Raw genomic sequence first — 19,475 nt, forward strand, 5'->3', positions numbered from 1 at the left:
CTTCAGACAGCTGTTTCTCCAAACAGCTGGATCTCCTCACAGCTTACTCTCTCCACAGCGTGCTCACCACACAGCTGGATCTCCACACCGCTTGCTCTCAAAACAGCTGGCTCTCCACACAGCATGCTCTCCACGCAAATGACTCTCCACACAACTGGCTCTCCGAACAGCGAGTTTTCCATACAGCACGGCATTCTCCTCAGCTGGCTCTCCACACAGCTGGATCTCCACACAGCTGTTTCTCCACACAGCTGGATCTCCACACAACTGGCTCTCCTCACAGATGGTTTTCCACGCAGCATGGCATTCTTCTCCGCTGGCACTCCACAGAGGTGGATCTTCAGAGAGCTGGATCTCCACACAGCTGGCTCTCCACACAGCTGTATCTCCACACAGCTGGATATCCACACAGCTGTCTCTCCAAATATCTGGATCTTCTCACACCTGTCTCTCCAAACAGCTGGATCTTCTCACACCTGGATCTCCTCACAGCTGGCTCTCCTCACAGCTCGCTCTTCAGACAGCTGTTTCTCCAAACATCTGGATCTCCTCACAGCTTACTCTCTCCAAAGCTTGCTCACCACACAGCTGGATCTCCACACCGCTTGATCTCAAATCAGCTGGTTCTCCACATAGCGTGCTCTCCACGCAACTGACACTCCACATAACTGGCTCTCCGAACAGCGAGTATTCCATGCAGCATGGCATTTCCTTAGCTGGCTCTCCACACAGCTGGATCTCCACACCGCTGTTTCTCCACACAACTGGCTCTCCTCACAGATGGTTTTCCACGCAGTACGGCATTCTCCTTAGCTGGCACTCCACACAGGTGGATCTTCACACAGCTGGCATGCCTCACAGCTGGCACTCCACACAGGTGGATCTCCACACAGCTGGCTCTCGTCACAGCTGGCTCTCATCACAGGTGGCTCTCCACACAGCTGGCTCTCCAAACAGCTGTTTCTCCAAACAGCTGGATCTCCTCACAGCTCACTCTCTCTACAGCTTGTTCACGACACAGCTGGATCTCCACACCGCTTGATCTCAAAACAGCTGGCTCTCCACACAGCTGGCTCTTCGCACAAATGGCTCTCCTCACAGAGGGTTTTCCACACAGCGCGGCATTCTCCTCAGCTGGCACTCCACACAGGTGGATCTTCACACAGCTGGCACACCTCACAGCTGGCACTCCACACAGGTGGATCTCCACACAGCTGGCTCTCCTCACAGCTGGCTCTCCACACAGGTGGATCTTCACACAGGTGGATCTCCATAAATATAACTCTCTACACAGCTGGATCTCCACACAGCTGGATCTCCACTCAGCTGGCTCTCCTCACAGCTCGCATTTCGAAAAGCTGTTTCTCCAAACAGCTGGATCTCCTCACAGCTTACTCTCCTCACAGTTTGCTCACCGCACAGCTGTATCTCCACACCGCTTCCTCTCAAAACAGCGGGCTCACCTCACAGCTTGCTGTCCACGCAACTGACTCTCCACAAGACTGGCTCTCCAAACAGCTAGTTTTCCAGCAGCACTGCATTCTCCTCAGCTGGCTCTCCACACAGCTGGATCTCCACACAGCTGTTTCTCCACACAGCTGGATCTCCACACAACTGGCTCTCCTCACAGATGGTTTTCCACGCAGCATGGCATTCTTCTCCGCTGGCACTCCACAGAGGTGGATCTTCAGAGAGCTGGATCTCCACACAGCTGGCTCTCCAAATAGCTGGATCTTCTCACACCTGTCTCTCCAAACAGCTGGATCTTCTCACACCTGGATCTCCTCACAGCTGGCTCTCCTCACAGCTCGCTCTTCAGACAGCTGTTTCTCCAAACATCTGGATCTCCTCACAGCTTACTCTCTCCAAAGCTTGCTCACCACACAGCTGGATCTCCACACCGCTTGATCTCAAATCAGCTGGTTCTCCACATAGCGTGCTCTCCACGCAACTGACACTCCACATAACTGGCTCTCCGAACAGCGAGTATTCCATGCAGCATGGCATTTCCTTAGATGGCTCTCCACACAGCTGGATCTCCACACCGCTGTTTCTCCACACAACTGGCTCTCCTCACAGATGGTTTTCCACGCAGTACGGCATTCTCCTCAGCTGGCACTCCACACAGGTGGATCTTCACACAGCTGGCATGCCTCACAGCTGGCACTCCACACAGGTGGATCTCCACACAGCTGGCTCTCGTCACAGCTGGCTCTCATCACAGGTGGCTCTCCACACAGCTGGCTCTCCAAACAGCTGTTTCTCCAAACAGCTGGATCTCCTCACAGCTCACTCTCTCTACAGCTTGTTCACGACACAGCTGGATCTCCACACCGCTTGATCTCAAAACAGCTGGCTCTCCACACAGCTGGCTCTTCGCACAACTGGCTCTCCTCACAGATGGTTTTCCACACAGTGCGGCATTCTCCTCAGCTGGCACTCCACACAGGTGGATCTTCACACAGCTGGCACACCTCACAGCTGGCACTCCACACAGGTGGATCTCCACACAGCTGGCTCTCCTCACAGCTGGCTCTCCACACAGGTGGATCTTCACACAGGTGGATCTCCATAAATATAACTCTCTACACAGCTGGATCTCCACACAGCTGGATCTCCACTCAGCTGGCTCTCCTCACAGCTCGCATTTCAGACAGCTGTTTCTCCAAACAGCTGGATCTCCTCACAGCTTACTCTCCTCACAGTTTGCTCACCGCACAGCTGTATCTCCACACCGCTTCCTCTCAAAACAGCGGGCTCACCTCACAGCTTGCTGTCCACGCAACTGACTCTCCACAAAACTGGCTCTCCAAACAGCTAGTTTTCCAGCAGCACTGCATTCTCCTCAGCTGGCTCTTCACACAGCTGGTTCTCCACACAGCTGGCTCTACACACAGCTGCCTCTCCACACAGCTAGTTCTCCAGACAGCTGGTTCTCCACACAGCTGGCTCTCCACACAGCTAGTTCTCCAGACAGCTGGTTCTCCACACAGCTGGCTCTCCACACAGCTGGTTCTCCACACAGCTGGCTCTACACACAGCTGCCTCTCCACACAGCTAGTTCTCCAGACAGCTGGTTCTCCACACAGCTGGCTCTCCACACAGCTGGTTCTCCACACAGCTGGATCTCCACACAGCTGTCTCTCAACTCAGCTGGCTTTCCACACATCTGACACTCTACACAACTGGATCTCCACACAGCTGGCTCTCCACACAGCTGCATCTCCACTCAGCTGGCTCTCCACTCAGTTGGCTCTCCACTCAGCTGGCTCTCTACACAGCTGGCTCTCCACAAAACTGGCTCTCCACACAACTGACTCTCCTCACAGCTGGTCCTCCACATAGTTGGTTATCCTCATTGCTTGCTCTCCACACAGCTGGATCTCCTCACAGCTGGATCTCCACAGAGTTTGCTCTCCTCATAGCTGCCTCCTCAAACAGCTGGCTCTCCTAACAGCAAGATTTGTTCACAGCTGGTTCTCCACATAGCTGGCTCTCCTCACAGCTGGGTCTCCACACAGCTGGCTCTCCACACAACTGGTTCTCCACTCAGCTGGCTCTCCACACAGCTGGCTCTCCACACAACTGGCTCTCCACACAGCTGGCTCTCCACACAACTGACTCTCCTCACAGCTGGTCCTCCACATAGTTGGTTATCCTCATAGCTTGCTCTCCACACAGCTGGATCACCTCACAGCTGGATCTCCACAGAGTTTGCTCTCCTCATAGCTGCCTCCTCAAACAGCTGGCTCTCCTAACAGCAAGATTTGTTCACAGCTGGTTCTCCACATAGCTGGCTCTCCTCACAGCTGGGTCTCCACACAGCTGGCTCTCCACACAGCTGGCTCTCCACACAACTGACTCTCCTCACAGCTGGTCCTCCACATAGCTGGTTATCTTCATAGCTTGCTCTCCACACAGCTGCATCTCCTCACAGCTGGATCTCCACAGAGCTTGCTCTCCTCATAGCTGCCTCCTCAAACAGTTGGCTCTCCTCACAGCAAGATTTGTTCACAGCTGGTTCTCCACATAGCTGGCTCTCCTCACAGCTGGGTCTCCACACATCTGGGTGCATGCTGCTCCTCTTGATATGAGGTCCAAGTGCCTTGATAATTACATAGTTTAAATGCTTGGTTAATAGTGCCTATTTTACCTTGTTATAATACAATTTTCAAGACAAAACTACTTCTAAGTATCGTTAGTATTTACTCTTAAAGGTTGTTAAAAAAAAATGAATATCACATTATGCCTCATACTGAGAAGCAGAGTTTAGAAAAAAAAGAGAAAGCAAGTGAAAATGGCTCAATGCTTCAAGTGTTTAAACCAAAACGATGAGCAAACCAAAGATCAACTGCCGAAAGATAAATGAACTAAAAAATGGAAACGTGCAGCAAAGTTCACCAAGCAAATTAAAGATCGACTGCCCATGGTTAAAATACACATCGACCAAATTCGTGCAACAGAACTCCCTGAGCAAACCAAAGAAACACTGTCGAAAGATAAACAAACAAAAAATGGAAATGTGCAGCAGAGCTCTGTGACCAAACCAAAAAAATGACGCTCAAAAGATAATCTTCATAAGAAACAGAAACTTCCACTGGAACTCTATGAGCAGAAAGCACAAAGGAAAGAAAAAGCCAGAAAAGCAATGAAACAATTACGATTACAAGAAACACCAGATAAACTTATAGTGAGAAAACAAGTCAAATTCCGAATGAATTTATGTCATATTAAAAAAAAAAACTAATGTTAATTCCTGAATTTGACAAAGTAATTTCACATTTTCTCATGAAAGTGCGAAATGCTGCTGACAATGTGTGTTGCTCATGCCACGACCTCATGTATAGAGTTTCTGTTTTGCTTTTCAACAAAAAAACAGGTATAATAAACCTCCTGTAGAGCTTTTAAATAATATATTAGACTTGTCTACAAGTTCTGTAGATGGAAAAGAGTGGATCTGCAAAGCGTGTCATTTGACCATGAAAAGAAAAAAGATGCTTGACAAGCCAAATGTAACAAAATGACACTAAAACCACAACCAATAGAACTGAAAGACCTGAATTCTTTGGAATTACGACTAATATCACAACGGAACCTTTCATGAAAATGGTTGGTCTTCCACGTGGCAAACAACATGGGATCCATGGACCTGCTGTCAATGTCCCTGCCAAGCTCGACATTGTATGCAAAAGGTTTCCCTCCCTGCCTTCTGAAGCTCAGATCATATCGATGAAATTGAAGAAAAAAATGGCATACAAGTCACACTACCTGTATGATTATATGAGTTCAGTAAAGGTACGAGCAGTATTGAGATGGCTGAAGCTTCACTGCCCACTCAATGCAGACATTGCTATAAATGAAAACTGGTGTGATGACTGCAAGGATCATCCTGAGATTTGAATGAAATCCTTACAGAACTTCAATGTAAATTGCCATGACCAATGATGACTCCAAAATATATATTTCTGAAAAGGAATTTCAGGGCCATTCTTCATATCATGACCAGATGAGGCAAGGAAATTGTTCTTATTGAAAAGAAGTAGTGTCAAAAGGGAGGCTTTGATGCAGTAATATGTCCCATTTCTCAAAGTCGCAATATTCGCTCGCTTAAGCTCACTCACATTTTTCCTTCTCAAACTGGGACACATTACTGTGCCAAACTCCTCCCTTTTGACATTACTCCCTCCGCCAGAGGTTGGGCTTCGCCTCCTTTCATATAATCATTTATTTTATCAAATTGAGTCGTCAAATAGAGATCCTATAAATATTTGTTTTATTTTCAGGAATAACTTAATTTATTCATCAATTCAAAAAAGGTGGTGGTTGCCCGTTAACCCCCCCCCCCCACACACACACACACCCCTGAACTTCTCTTCTCTTATCATTGCTTTCTTATTTACCCCCTCTGTATGTAAATATATAACCTTTGTATATATCCTCTTCTGTATATAAAAGCCCCCATTGCTTTCTTATTCACTATGAGTACAGGCAAAATGTCGGATGACCTCATACAAATTGCAACAAAAGCAAACTCAACAGATTTTGATTCCTGGATATGTCCTCAGTGACAGAAAAAAGTCCTAAGGGATCCTCCGGGGGAAAGTCCTGAAATCATGGAAATCCAATATGGCCGCCACCCGGCTTCGGCGAAAATGAGAAAATTGTAAAGATTGATATTTTAATATGTAAATATATGTTTTTCTGCATTCTAATTGTTTCTAGTTATGGTCAGTATATTGATATACAAGAATAATTATAAAAAATGGAATGTATTGAGGGTAAAATAAAAAAAATTATAGCTTTTTTGTCCAAAAATGTCAATTTTTTGTCCCGAAAAAAAAAAAAATTAACCTGATACTGATTTTGGCTCCTGGACAAAAAAAAATAAGAAACGTTGAAGACACAAGATGAAATCAAGTCTATATCAATGCAATATAATTATGTAAATAATTTAAACATGACAAAATTCACAATTCCACTCGGGGCAATCACATCTGCCTGACGAAGGTTTCGAAATGAAAATGAAAATTCGCATTAAATTCAGAAACTACATCCATTATAAACTTACAATACATGTTGAGAAAAATCAAGCATATTAAAGTTAGAACTTGACAATGTCGTCATCATCCTCATCATTGTTACATGGAGTGTTTGTGCAGCCAGAGCCCCTGCAGTTTCCATAACCTGGAGTGCATTCAATGTTGTGCTTCTTGCATGTGCATCTCATGGTGCTACATTCAGCCTGGCAGTTGCACCTAATGACACGTAACATCTTTTCAGGAGCTGGAGCTATTGATGTCTGAAGTGGCACAAAACCCTCGTCACACTTCTGTCAACCCCAGTCTGTCGGAAGAAGTTCATCTGCACATCCCTTCCATTCTTGGACTTGCAGATACACACGCAGGCTGTAATACTTTGCTGCTTCCGATGTTGGTGGTAACGTCTGTGGTTGCACGTGAGAGGAGCTCGAAGCCACCTTGTCCCAGTACCGCTGATACCGGAGGGTGTCCAGGGTGTCAGTTGACTTTCCGTTGTAGATTATCACCAATGTATTTTCTCCTGCATCTGCCACATCACATACGGAAGCTGGATATGTATCAAAAATCTTGGCCTGCTCACAGAATGTGTTGTTTGCTTTGATCTTTTTGAAGGAAGCTCCCTTTCCAATCCCATGAAGAAGAGATGTCGTGTCACACCCAAGAACTGCATGTAGCAACAGAATGTGCTTGCATATGTCTGTACCAATCATTTTCTTTGTAGCCTTGATGTTCCAGATGCGAGGCTTCTTCGTGTTCTTCTTTGTCTCAGGACAAAAGAAGAGGTCATGGGATTCTAAGCTTGCATGGTAGCATAGGAGGACGAGGAGGTCTGTGTCATCACCAACTAACACAGTGTTGGTGACAGTAGCAGACTGCATGGCCTTCAGTACAATCAGGAGATCAGCATCCCCTGAGGCATGGTGTGTCTCACAGTTCTTCTTCTGAAGCTCTTCACTCAACATAAAAAAGAATCGCTGTTTATTCTGTCTATTGGCAAGAAACTGTTCCTTCTTAATTGTGAGATGCATGTCAACTGTAAATGTCACAGTTGTACCAGCATTCCCTTTAGACCCTCTCTGGTGTGTCATGTCCTTCGTGTTGGTAGTCTCATAACCATCAAACACGACTATAGCATCTCCGTACTTCTTCGTTACATATTCAGTGTACTGGTGGCATATGTCTCTGCATGTGGATCCATGAGACCATGGAATGCATTGAACAAGTGCCCCGCCATCCAAAACATACTGTTGTCCATCATTGGGGATATCGGCTGGGACATCGGATCCAAGAAGATCCCAGATGGCATCAGCAGAGACTGGCTTATGTGCTTCTTGGAGCTGAAGAGAGGAATCAAAGAGGCTGGTGGAAAGCTGCACAGTTCATATTGGAAGGCCGACTCCAGTTCTTCTGCTGTCTGTGCAACAGTGATCAGTCTCTGGAAGAGGAGTTGTGGGTCAACCTGGACTTTCTTGCCATCAATCTTGACAGATGACTTCATGCTGAGGGTGACAACTTGGTCTTTTCTCTTAAATGTGTACTCGGCAGGTGTTTTCCCATCCATATATTTCAATATTTTGGCTCCTAAAACATGTGCTGTATCGACGTTGACGGTGGGGTGTGCATGAACTCCGGTGGCAATGTTCCTCAGACATGGATCACTACTGAATGGATTCCGTTCCTGTAAATACTGAAGAGTTGATAGTGTGTACTTCCAGTCAAGAGATTGTCTTGCCTTGGTCATGTCCTTCTTCTACTCTCCAGTGTTGCAGTTGACACCTGTGAGCTCCTGCATTGCCTGGTTTATTTCTGCACAGACAGGCATTGATAGTCGCCATACCAACCGTTGTTCCTCTGTCATTCCTCGTCCTCGTGTGAGCCCCCCGCTGGTCTTCAAACTTCTCATCAGAACTTGTTCGATGATCAGGTCAGATGAAATACCTGCCCATAGGCGATCACTTAGTCGAACCACATGGAACCCCTCATCAAAACGTTGCTGGACATTAGGATGTTGAGTTTTGAGGTTGGACATCTGCTGCAGATACACCCTCGCAGATTTGGAATAGAGGTTGTGGCCCGAGCCTGCCAGGTAAGGCAGCATTTCCTGGATGGCCCGTAGATGTCATGCCCAGTTCCCAGTGCGCTCTGCCCAGAAGTATTTGCATAGAATGTCCTGCATGTCCATATACTGAAACCAGAGCGCTGAAGTTCTAGAAGATATCTTTGCAGACTCGGCATGCTTCTGAAGGTGGTCTTTGATTCGTTTCAAGACGTCAGACTTGCATACTTCTACCACAGACAGTGTCCCAGCCATCAGCTTCTCATAGAGGGTACAAGCTTCGTTGAAGTCTGGATTATTGCTTAGATTTGTAAGCTGGTCATGTAGCGGCCTTGCAGCTGCTTCGGCTAAGTCCGGATCATCATTCCCATTGCTGTCTGATGTTTCAGGTAGGCATGGTAGAGACGCATTGAGCACATTTGTCAACAGCAAGTCATTGAGGGCTGCATCAACAATTAGGTGTGCGCGGACTGCACGGGCAATGGCCTTGCCACTAAACATATGAATCACTGCATTGGGGGAATATATCAACTCCATCAGTTCTTGAAGCCAGGATGACACCATTCGGTGTCCAATACATCCGAGGAAACTCTGCTCAAGCGTAGGATAATCCCTTTAAATTTTTTTAGGGAAAAAATATTGACATTTTTGGACAAAAAAGCTATAATTTTTTATTTTACCCTCAATACATTTCACTTTTTTTATAATTATTCTTGTATATCAATATACTGACCATAACTAGAAACAATTAGAATGCAGAAAAACATATATTTACATATTTAAATATCAATCTTTACAATTTTCACATTTTTGCCGAAGCCGGGTGGCGGCCATATTGGATTTTCATGATTTCAGGAGTTTCCCCCCGGAGGATCCCTTAGGACTTTTTTTTCTGTCACTGAGGACATATTCAGGAGCCATAATCTGTTGAGTTTGCTTTTGTTGCAATTTGTGTAAAGTTGACCAAATATTTCTGCTAAAATGCCTGTATTATTCCTCTGTATAAAAATGATGCTTATAACTTCTTAATGCATTCATTTTTCAAAACGCTTTGAAAATTTGGTTTATTATCTTTTTGTGTTAAAATCAGCCAGCCTGCCCGAGAAGCGAGTTTCACAGTTCTTCCTTTGCCTGAGCCAAAAATGCTGGTCACGAGATGGAAAATGTACATCCCTTCCTTTGAGAGACATGCCCTAAACCCCATTGTTTTCTCATTTCCGTGACGTTATCAACTTGTCTTATTTATTGCCGAACCCATCGAAGGAACCTCAAGGTATCCCAAAGTATTGAAATGGTCTTAAAGGTAAAAGAGTTTTGAGGTTATTTTGGGTCCTCAGGGTCTTCTGGGTCCTCGAGGACTTTTGGGTCATTAGGGTCTCTCGAGTCTTTTGGGTCTGTGGCTTTTAGGGGTCTTGGGGGTCTTAAGGGGTCAACAGTCAAAGAGGTCTCAGCAGTCCAAAAGGTTGAAAGATATATTCCAATCATACAGCGTAAATACATGAACATGTGTGAAGTCAGGGTGTAACTGACTTCAGACAGTACATAATTAATAGACATATAGTCACACTACTTCACATCTTCATGGCTGCATGCACTGACCTTGGTTTTCGTTTTTATATTTCAATAAATAACTTCTATTTATCCTTATTATCACTTCTTCCTCCCTGCTCAACCACTCTTGTTTATTTTTTTTTTTTTACCTCCAGATGAATATTTAATTGGAATATACTTACCCTATACAGTGAACACTGCACGTTTGCTCTCTTAAGGTTGCCCATTTCTATCATGCTGCTGATTGCTTTTTCTGTTAAATTGTCCCAGTTAAACGCATCAAACTGTCTCCGCTTGCACTCAATGATTTGCTTCGTGGAAGCGAATAACCTTACTCCACTATACTGAACTTTTACCCTTAATAGATTCCTTTCACACATAAGGTCATGGTTGCTTGTCTCTAAATGCTCTCCTATCTCGACCTCCTTCACCAAATTTGGATCGTTACTGCAAAAGTGGTCGAACAATGCATTGCCCAAGTGGAATTTTCTACAAACTGGTTTAAACACAATTCTAATCTCGATCAAGGAAATCCTCATCTGTTCTGCCTTTTTCTTGTTCACAGACCCAATCCATCTCTGGCAAATTAAAATCCCCCAAAATCAATATTCTTCCCTTACCTGATGCCTTTGTACATTATTCATGAACCCTTCCTTTTTGCTCTTGGATCACACCATCATCTCTAGAGAGCCTGGTGTTGGCTCAGTGGTTAGGGTGGTGGCTTGGGATCCAAGCGTCTTGAGATTCAAGACCTGTCAGCCACTGAATTAATATACCAGGGGGTTGTCTCAGCCTGTCATCCTTCCGAGGTAGTCAAAATGAGTATCAGTTCCAGTGTGTGTACTGGTAGAGGGGCACTGCATCAGCGACACAGTTGTGCTTCAATAAATGATAGCTACCCCGGCAGCTAAGCTGCCATACGACCACCATCATCTCTACAACAGCACCCAACATGTATTTTACTTTTCTGACGACGTCTATCCTCAATCCTTGCACAACACTCAACATTAATCCCCACCCCTGATTATATCATCCATTTCTCTCAACACTATATTGTCTTTTACCCAGATTTAAAACACTACCTCCTATTTTCTCTTTACAATAACATCAGAATGTCTTGTACCCTTCTGGTCCTGTCCTTCAACTACGACTCTTTAAATCTTCTCACTTACTGTGAATATATCCTACTCCTCACTTTCTCCTACACTTCGAGTTCATCCATTTTATTATTTAATCTCTTGGCATTCATTATTGGTATCGAATATTTTGATGTTTTTTTTTTTTTCCAACTTGCCATTTATTTTCCTCCTGGCCATGACCAATAACGTTAGCAGTTACAGGTCCTCCCTTTTTCCCCTCTCTATACTGAAAAGTCTGAATCCCCTCGACCTTTATAACCACTGCAAACTCCTTCTGTTCAGCCTTTGGTAAACACTTTCGAGACACTTCCTTTGGCCCCGAAATGGTCTCCATTGGTTTCAAAACACAACACCTTGTTGCCTGTACCATTCCTGCAACCATAGATTGACGTTTATCGCTCAATTTATGAATTATCTTCCCTTTCCTGTCATCAGAAGAATACCAGAAAACATTACCTCACAATACTTTGCTTTCAGTCGTTCACCTTATGTCCTTTTTACTTATTTTCCTGAGAGTCATACAAGGTGTGATAAGCATGTCCATGATCTGACAAAACATTTCATAACTGACATTGACGAAACTTATTTTTTAAAATTAATTGTGTTTTCCAACTGGTCATTTAATGCTTTTCTTTCATATCTTGAAATGGAAAAATGATTAAAAAACGTATTTTTTAAAGTTTATTATTTTCTTTCTCTCTTGTACAAATTTAATGAATTAATGGTCAATCATTGGAAATGAAGAATGTGCATTTCTCTCTGATATAATCTGTTACATCTCATCACCTTACAGTCTCAACTTTCAAATTATTTAACTCTATAATTGGATGTGAGTAAACGTAACAATCTCATTTCTCTTTCTACCGCAATGGTTTGCACTTTATACCAACTGCGTTTTCAAAATATTCTTCCATAGGATTTTAAAATCCGACTGGATCCTGACGATCATGGAAACTTCACCACAACAACAGCCCATGAGACCGAATTGCAGGAATTCTTCAATTCAAGCCTCACCCTTATCAACTATTCATCTATGTTTATCTTCTCTGGCATTATTTGTGCCATACATCAGAGGTGACTGGTGATATATTTTATTCTTAAATACATAATCGAAGTTTCATATCATGGATTCTGTGGGCAGTTATGATGTACCCGGCAAAGCTTCGACGGGGTTAAGACCATTGGGAGGACAATTAATTGCTGGTGGATTACTTTGTGTACCACCCCTCCCTCATAACAGATTTGTTAAAAAGATACTGAATTGTATCTTCTCTGGAGGACACTATCAGAGGAATTGGAATTCCAGAAGTTCGGAATTATTAATTTCATGCTTTTGAATTTTACTGATTGTGGGCTTGCAGGGTAAAAGGTCAAGCTGATTTAGGGTGAATGGTGTTGATCCATCCCATATGTTAAGTGCAAACCTGTGTCTTAATTTGCTTATAAAATTGGGACTGACACAATATGTCAACTTCCCGACTGGGATCTCAACCAATGGTACTCCATCTCTTCTGGATCTGATTTTCCCCAATTTCCCTGAAAATATCTGCTGTTCTTCCTCTGCTCCAATCGGTTCACCTAACCACATGCTTCTCAAAGTAGACATCTCCCTGGCTTCTATTAGAGAACCACTTAAGCACTGCGAGTAAGGCATTTCACTCAGGCCGACTGGCAGGGACTTCAATTAATCATCAAATTTCAAGACTGGACACCCACCTCTACTTCCTCCGACATCAACTCGTCCTGGGAATTATTTCATGGAAACTTGCTCTCTCTCTCATGCACAGAATTATCCCATCTCGTCTTCAGTTGTCCTACCCTTCCTCCCGCACATTAGTCCATTTGCTGTTATTATGTGTTCCATTGTCAACATTGTTGATGTGGAAAGTGTATGGTTTTATGATTGTTTTGGACTAACATGGGTCCATTAATAAAATTCAGGTTTGTTGCCAGGGTGGTGACCTTGGGGAACTCCTGTAATTTGCATAAATTCAAGATGGCCTCTACAGGTCAGACGATTGGGCTAAGTTTTTAATCGGTCAACATATAATCCTGTGTAATACCTCTTTTCCTTATGATTTTGACATGAGGAATTAAATTTTGGGGTTATTTTTTTACGTTCAGGAATAAATAGAGGTTCACATGAAATGTCCATGACTATTTTCTACTGAAAATTATGCAACACCAATGCAAAAGTGAGGTCATGAATGGTTCACAACAGTATGTTGATAATCAGAAAGCATACACATTGTCATGTCATCATATTGGACATCTTACGAACAGAGGACATAGAGCCTAGTAGACAACTTACATATTGTTCATTCCCATTCATTGTACTCGTCCCCTTCCGTATCCTCATCTCTTTCCAGTTCTGCTTCGACACTCCCTTCTTCCACTTCACTTTCACTGACTTCCACAGTATTGTGTGGGTTGAAGCACTTGTCAATGCAACCACAAGTGCAGTATAGCGTGCAGGAGATTTTTGCATGGTGACAACTGCAACTTGCAGTACTGCAGGCCTTCCCCTCTGCTTTCCATCCACACCACACAACATCCATGAGGTCCAAAGGGGCTGGTGGAGTAGCAGAAGTTGCTGGCACTGGGATTCCATCTCTGATGTCCCATCCATATTTTGTAATGTCAAGTTCACGTGGGGCCCTAATCAGCTGATTTTGCAAGTACTGTCTGTAGATGTGCACGCAAAATATGTAGTAAGAGATTGATCTCAGTTGGAGGTAATGCCATGAGCTTGAGGGGCTTGCCAGACTTCCTTGTGTACATATAGTAGCTCATCTCACTCATCGTGGTACCTTCTGGCTGATCATACAGGGCACAGAAGAATGTCCGCCCTGCCACCATGAGCTGTTCATGGCTTGCATTCAGCCCGCCAAGTGCATAGTACAAACAAGGGAAGTTGCCAGCTCTCAGTGTCTTCAGGGCTGACACTTTGCCCTTGCCGTATGGGTATGATGTGGTATCTGAGCCAGTGATGTAGTGCATTCTCAAAAGCTGCAGACACTTGTGGCCAAGCTTGTCACAGGTGGTGTTGATATCCAAAATTGCTCCATCCCACCTTTCCATCTGCACTGTGGCCTGGATGTTGTGCTGGTAAACCCAGTAAACCATCAATACAAAAACATCAGTGTCATCAGAGAGGATACGTATCACTCTTGCATTACATTCAGTAGCCATGAGTAGGTGTGAGATCATTGTAATGTCTGCTTCATCATGGTTGAACGCACCATGGCTATGGCTCTCCACAGTAACTCCTTCACCAAAGTTATAGGTACTCATAACCTTGGACAGCTGCAACTTGTTCGGCTTGTTTTTCAGGATGGCGTCTCGACTAGGCAGGGGTGTGTTTATCGTGAGGTCATGGTTGATGGAAGCAATGCCAGCACGCCTCACTCGTTCATGGTCCTTTGCAGAAACATCATAATATTTGTCAAAGATCAAGATCTTCTGACCAGCAATGGTAGACAGCCTTGTCTTGATGGACTCAACTAAGACTGACACAGTTCCCCTGAAAGGCCAGACAATATGATAGCGAAGTTGGCTCGCATCAACAATGGTAACATCTGGTTGCAGAGGCTGTTGTGCCCGAACACATAGTTTGTGTTCCAGTGGTGATTTGTTGCCTTTCCTTAAGCACCCATATTCATCAATCAGTGAGGGGGGTACTGCACAGAGCTCAAACTGGAAGATAGGTCCGAGCTCCATTTGTCTTTGCTGTCCAATAGTCAGCAGCCTGAGGGAGATGGTTTCTGGATCAAAGATCGTCTTGTCCACAATTTTCACTCCTTTCTGTAAGTGCTCCATTGTCTTGATGGGGCATGAGATGGTTGCATGGAATCCACCTGGAAGGGATGCATGGAACTCTGCAACCATTTTTCTGACATGTAACCACGGAATCCTCAACATTCACTTCAGATTCTCGGGGAGCAATTCGACCATTGGCAATGTTGTACAGATGTGGTGAGTGATTCTCAAGAGGATGAGACACATTCGACAATTCAAGTAAAATCCAGCGCCTATCATCTGCATCAAGTTCTCTCCTCTTCTTCCCCTCCTCCTTGTGACGTGATCCGATTCTTGTGTCCTTTTCTCTCACTTGGTCTTCATTGTCCTTGTTTGAGGAGTCAGCGTAGATGTGCTCCATTGGATCTGAGATGTAGGCAGTGACAGGAAAGGAATCAATCCACTCTGCTACATTCCTGGAGAAAGAGTCATACCCTTGAGGCCACCCTTGCCAATTCTTATAGCAGTTTGTTCACCGAACTGATCAAAGCTCACACCATTCCAAATGCCTTCCTGGTGACGACACACAAAAGCACCTGATATGAGCTCTGACTTGGCATCTGGTGGCAGCAGATAGCGCATCTCCAGAAGGTGATGAGTGATGTAACGGGCATATTGCGGTGACCAGCAACAAAGAAGTATGGAAGCATGCATTCAAGTGTTAGCTGTTGCAGCAGGAAGTCTGCCTCCCTCTCACGACGCAGAAGTTGATGAACAAGCAGAGTAGGCTTGATGAAGTTATCAACCCAGTGATTCCCAGATGGGTGCTGTCTTCATGTCTCAAGGTAGCTGCACAACTCCTGGAATGTCTTGGGGCCAGTCGTGAGGAAGGAAATGAGAAGGGCAATCGAAACCATCGGGAAGGCTCTCTTTGATCGCACCCAGGACTTGCCACTCATGATTCCTGCCAGTCCCCCCGAGTCTCAATTTTTTGTTTTGATGTGCAAGTACAGTAGCATTCTTTGTGACATTCTATGCGAACAGCGTCACCACCACCATCAACAATGTCCTGTAGTTTTGCACGTAGCTCTTCATTTCCATGGGCTTTGGCACAGGAGATAAATGTCTTGATCCCTTGATCAGCGAATTTCTTCAATTCCCCTCCACCATGACACACGGGAAGAATGCACCTTGAACCAGCCATATCTGTAAAAACAAAACAATGAATAAGTAACTCGCATTAATGTCGTATGTAAGCGTCCAGTTGTCAGAATAGTGACCTTGTTGTCATTCAAAATGTATCTCACACGGCAAACAATTGCCAGGAACTCAAACATTGACATCAAATTTACTTCTAACCACAAAAATAAGGTTAACCATCGATTCCTCGTGCCAAAATTATATGGAAAAGATGTCTCATGTGTAATTTTAAGTTCATTACCTAAAAATGTTATATTTCAGCCCGGTCGATGACGGCCATCTTGTATTTGCGCAAAAATAACAGATTTCCCCATAGTTGCCATCCGGGCAATCAAGCTTAATTTTGTCTATGCATGCCTGTGAACAAGAAACCACCATAAAACCATACACTTTTGAGGACAACAAGGTTACTTATCTGGCAAATGGACAACATGGTACACTGAAGCTTGTGGCAAGGAAGTTGTCCTGAAACAACTTGCCTTCGCGTCATGAAATGCTAATCAAACTGAAGGCAATCTCAGTTCCTACCACAAAGCTCATAACAAGTGTGTTTCTACCCTGAGGAGAGCCAGAAAATAGCATCTTTCCAATCTCAAGTCTGAACTTTTTACCCTGTCTCCCTCCTCCAAATCCTGTTTGTGTCTGGTTAAGTCTGTTTCTGGTGTAAGTTCCCCCTCCATCCTCTCCCTTACCTCAAATGGACACACATCTGACACTGCACGTGAAAAGGCTGAATACCAAAACTCCGTGTTTGATTCTAAATCTTGTTCACCAAACCCATTACTCTTTCTGTACCCACCTTACCCAGTAATACCCAGCTGTTCCTGGGCTCTGTGTCCTTTTCTCCTTGGAGAACAAGTTGGAGACCGCAGTCAAACCTCGACTCAGATTCTGCAACCGGTCCAGACGGCATCAGCCCACTTGTCCTAAAAATCTGCTCTGCTGCTCTTGCTCACCCTCTCTCTGTTATATTCACCCTTTCATTTCCTCAAGGTCATCTGCCATTTCCTTGGAAATCAGCAAACATTGCCACTCTGCAAAAAAGGTGCAAAAACATATCCCTGCAACTACAGACCAATCAGCCTTCTCCAAATCATCGGCAAGTTATGGAATCCATCGTCGCTTCAGACATGAAATCCTTCCTCTTCTCCCATGGCTTGATTTCCGATCATCAATTTGGTTTCAGACCAGGTACCTCCACCCTTGATATGCTGCTTCTGCTCTCCCAACAATGGATGGAGATCCTCAATGCCAGACATGAAATCAGAGCAATCTCCTGAGACATATTGCATGCCTTCGATATGGTCTGGTACCCTGCCCTGCTCACCAAACTCTCTTACTATCGTATCCACGGACATCTCCTCTCATGGCTCACAGACTTCTTCTCCTGTCACAGCCAACATGTGGCCCTTAATGGAGTTCTCTCATCCCCTCCTGTCCAGGCTGGAGTTCCTCAAGGCAGTGTTCTGGGCCCTGTTCTTTTTCTGGTTTTCATCAATGATCTCTTTGTCTCTATGGAAAATCCTCTTTATCTGTTTGCTGATGACTTCACCCTCTGCCGTTCCATCTGTCACCATCAGATCAGCAAGCAGCAGCTCTTCGTTCTCTGCAGATCTGGATAAAATCACAAGCTGGTTCAACACATGGAACATGTCTTTCAACCACCCTGACACGTCTGGAGTATCAAATAATGTGTGCATACAACCATAAGCATTACAGCTGAAATACTATAAGCTCGAGAATCTCTTAACCTGATGCAACTTTCAAATCATTTTTTGGAGAATTGAACTTGGCAGCAGTTCCAAATTTATCAAAATAGTGTTGAATTCTGCAGTTAAAATTTTGAAAGTTGGTTCAGGTTAAGAGATTCTTGAGCTTATCAGGTCAGGTCAAGTATGTCAGCATGCACCAGTGCAGCATGTAAGTTCATCCAAGACGAAGCAGAATTACAAATTTTAAACTCCAGAATCGAACTTGCAAGCAGTTCTGACTCCAATAAAAGTGTTAATTTGTACAATTTGGACATATTTGACATTTTGGGCGTCTCCGGGGGGTGTGTCTTTAAAATGACCGTTTGGTGATTGCTAATCGCTTGCCAAACGAGCCGTTTCATATCAACCGTTTTGTTGGAGTGCTTGCTTGAGTGCGTAAGCCACTTGGCAAGTGCTCTCCAAGCTGCTTGGTTGTTCATTTCGGTAAAAGTACCCGTGCTTCCAATGGAACATCGATTAGACATATGTTTCCACCTGTGTTGGCCCCCACAATGCTGTGTGGTGGTTTCCTCAGGGGGTGTCTCATCTGTTGAAAATGTGCAATTTTATTTTTACAGGACATCAATTTATTTTACCTTTTTGTGTGATCTCCTTTTTCTACAATCCACACACACACACACACACACACACACACACACACACACACACACACACACACACACACACACACACACACACACACACACACACACACACACACACACACACACACACACACACACACACACACCTGGGAGCCCTCCCAGGTGTGTGTGTGTGTGTGTGTGTGTGTGTGTGTGTGTGTGTGTGTGTGTGTGTGTGTGTGTGTGTGTGTGTGTGTGTGTGAGTGTCTCTGTATGGGGTTTCAGAATGTGGACTGGAGTCGTCCCAGGGTAGGCTCAAATTATCCACCTTCATTTCAGTAAGGGGGTCACTATTCACTAACCAAGCTGTGAAGTTTTATTTTCTTGTCAAAATTTTGTGTCGAGGGCTCTCTGCGGGATAGTTCTTGAGCCCAGGACAGTTTCCAACTGTAGTTTCTTTGTAGTAATATTCCCAGGGATGCTTTTTAATATCTCTGTGATGTTCTTCGTCATCATTCTCGAAGCTCCAATGATCGCTGGTACAACGTTGGCATTCTTCAGCTTCTAGGATCTTTCCACTTCAATCTTGAGGTCTTGGTGCTTGTTCATTTTCTTTATTTCTGCATTGTTTGATCCAAAATCACTGGTATTAACACCTCAATTAGGAATACCTTTTTTTGTACCCATGTATGATATCTGGTTGCAATGCTTTGTCTTCGATGTTTGCGCTCGATGGGATCCTTGGTCATGTGTGAGCGGTACTTCCATGTTTTCAGTGATTGCTTTTGTTTCATGTTCCCACAAATTTGCTGGAATTGAGACATCAAAGTTTGTGGTTGTGTCAGCAGATTACTTTGCAAACTCTTTTGTATTGTCTTGTGCTCAGCTGTTCTGACTTTTTTTTTTGTTGTGTGTTC

At 44.4% G+C, this 19,475-nt stretch overlaps 1 protein-coding gene across 2 annotated transcripts in view; it reads left to right on the plus strand.

Moving 5' to 3' along the window:
• Positions 1-19,475, plus strand: part of LOC147035690 (equilibrative nucleoside transporter 1-like) — a 251,380-nt gene that overhangs the window by 51,834 nt on the left and 180,071 nt on the right. For both annotated transcript variants that reach the window (XM_085846842.1, XM_085846852.1), the window contains one exon: positions 12,202-12,359. In XM_085846842.1, the coding sequence (XP_085702968.1) occupies positions 12,202-12,359 (158 nt within the window). The remainder of the gene's footprint in view (positions 1-12,201; positions 12,360-19,475) is intronic.

The sequence above is a fragment of the Eptatretus burgeri genome, chromosome 1 (genome assembly GCF_056783735.1).
Source record: "Eptatretus burgeri isolate ZD-2024b chromosome 1, Ebu_testis_v1, whole genome shotgun sequence".
Taxonomy (NCBI): domain Eukaryota; kingdom Metazoa; phylum Chordata; class Myxini; order Myxiniformes; family Myxinidae; genus Eptatretus; species Eptatretus burgeri.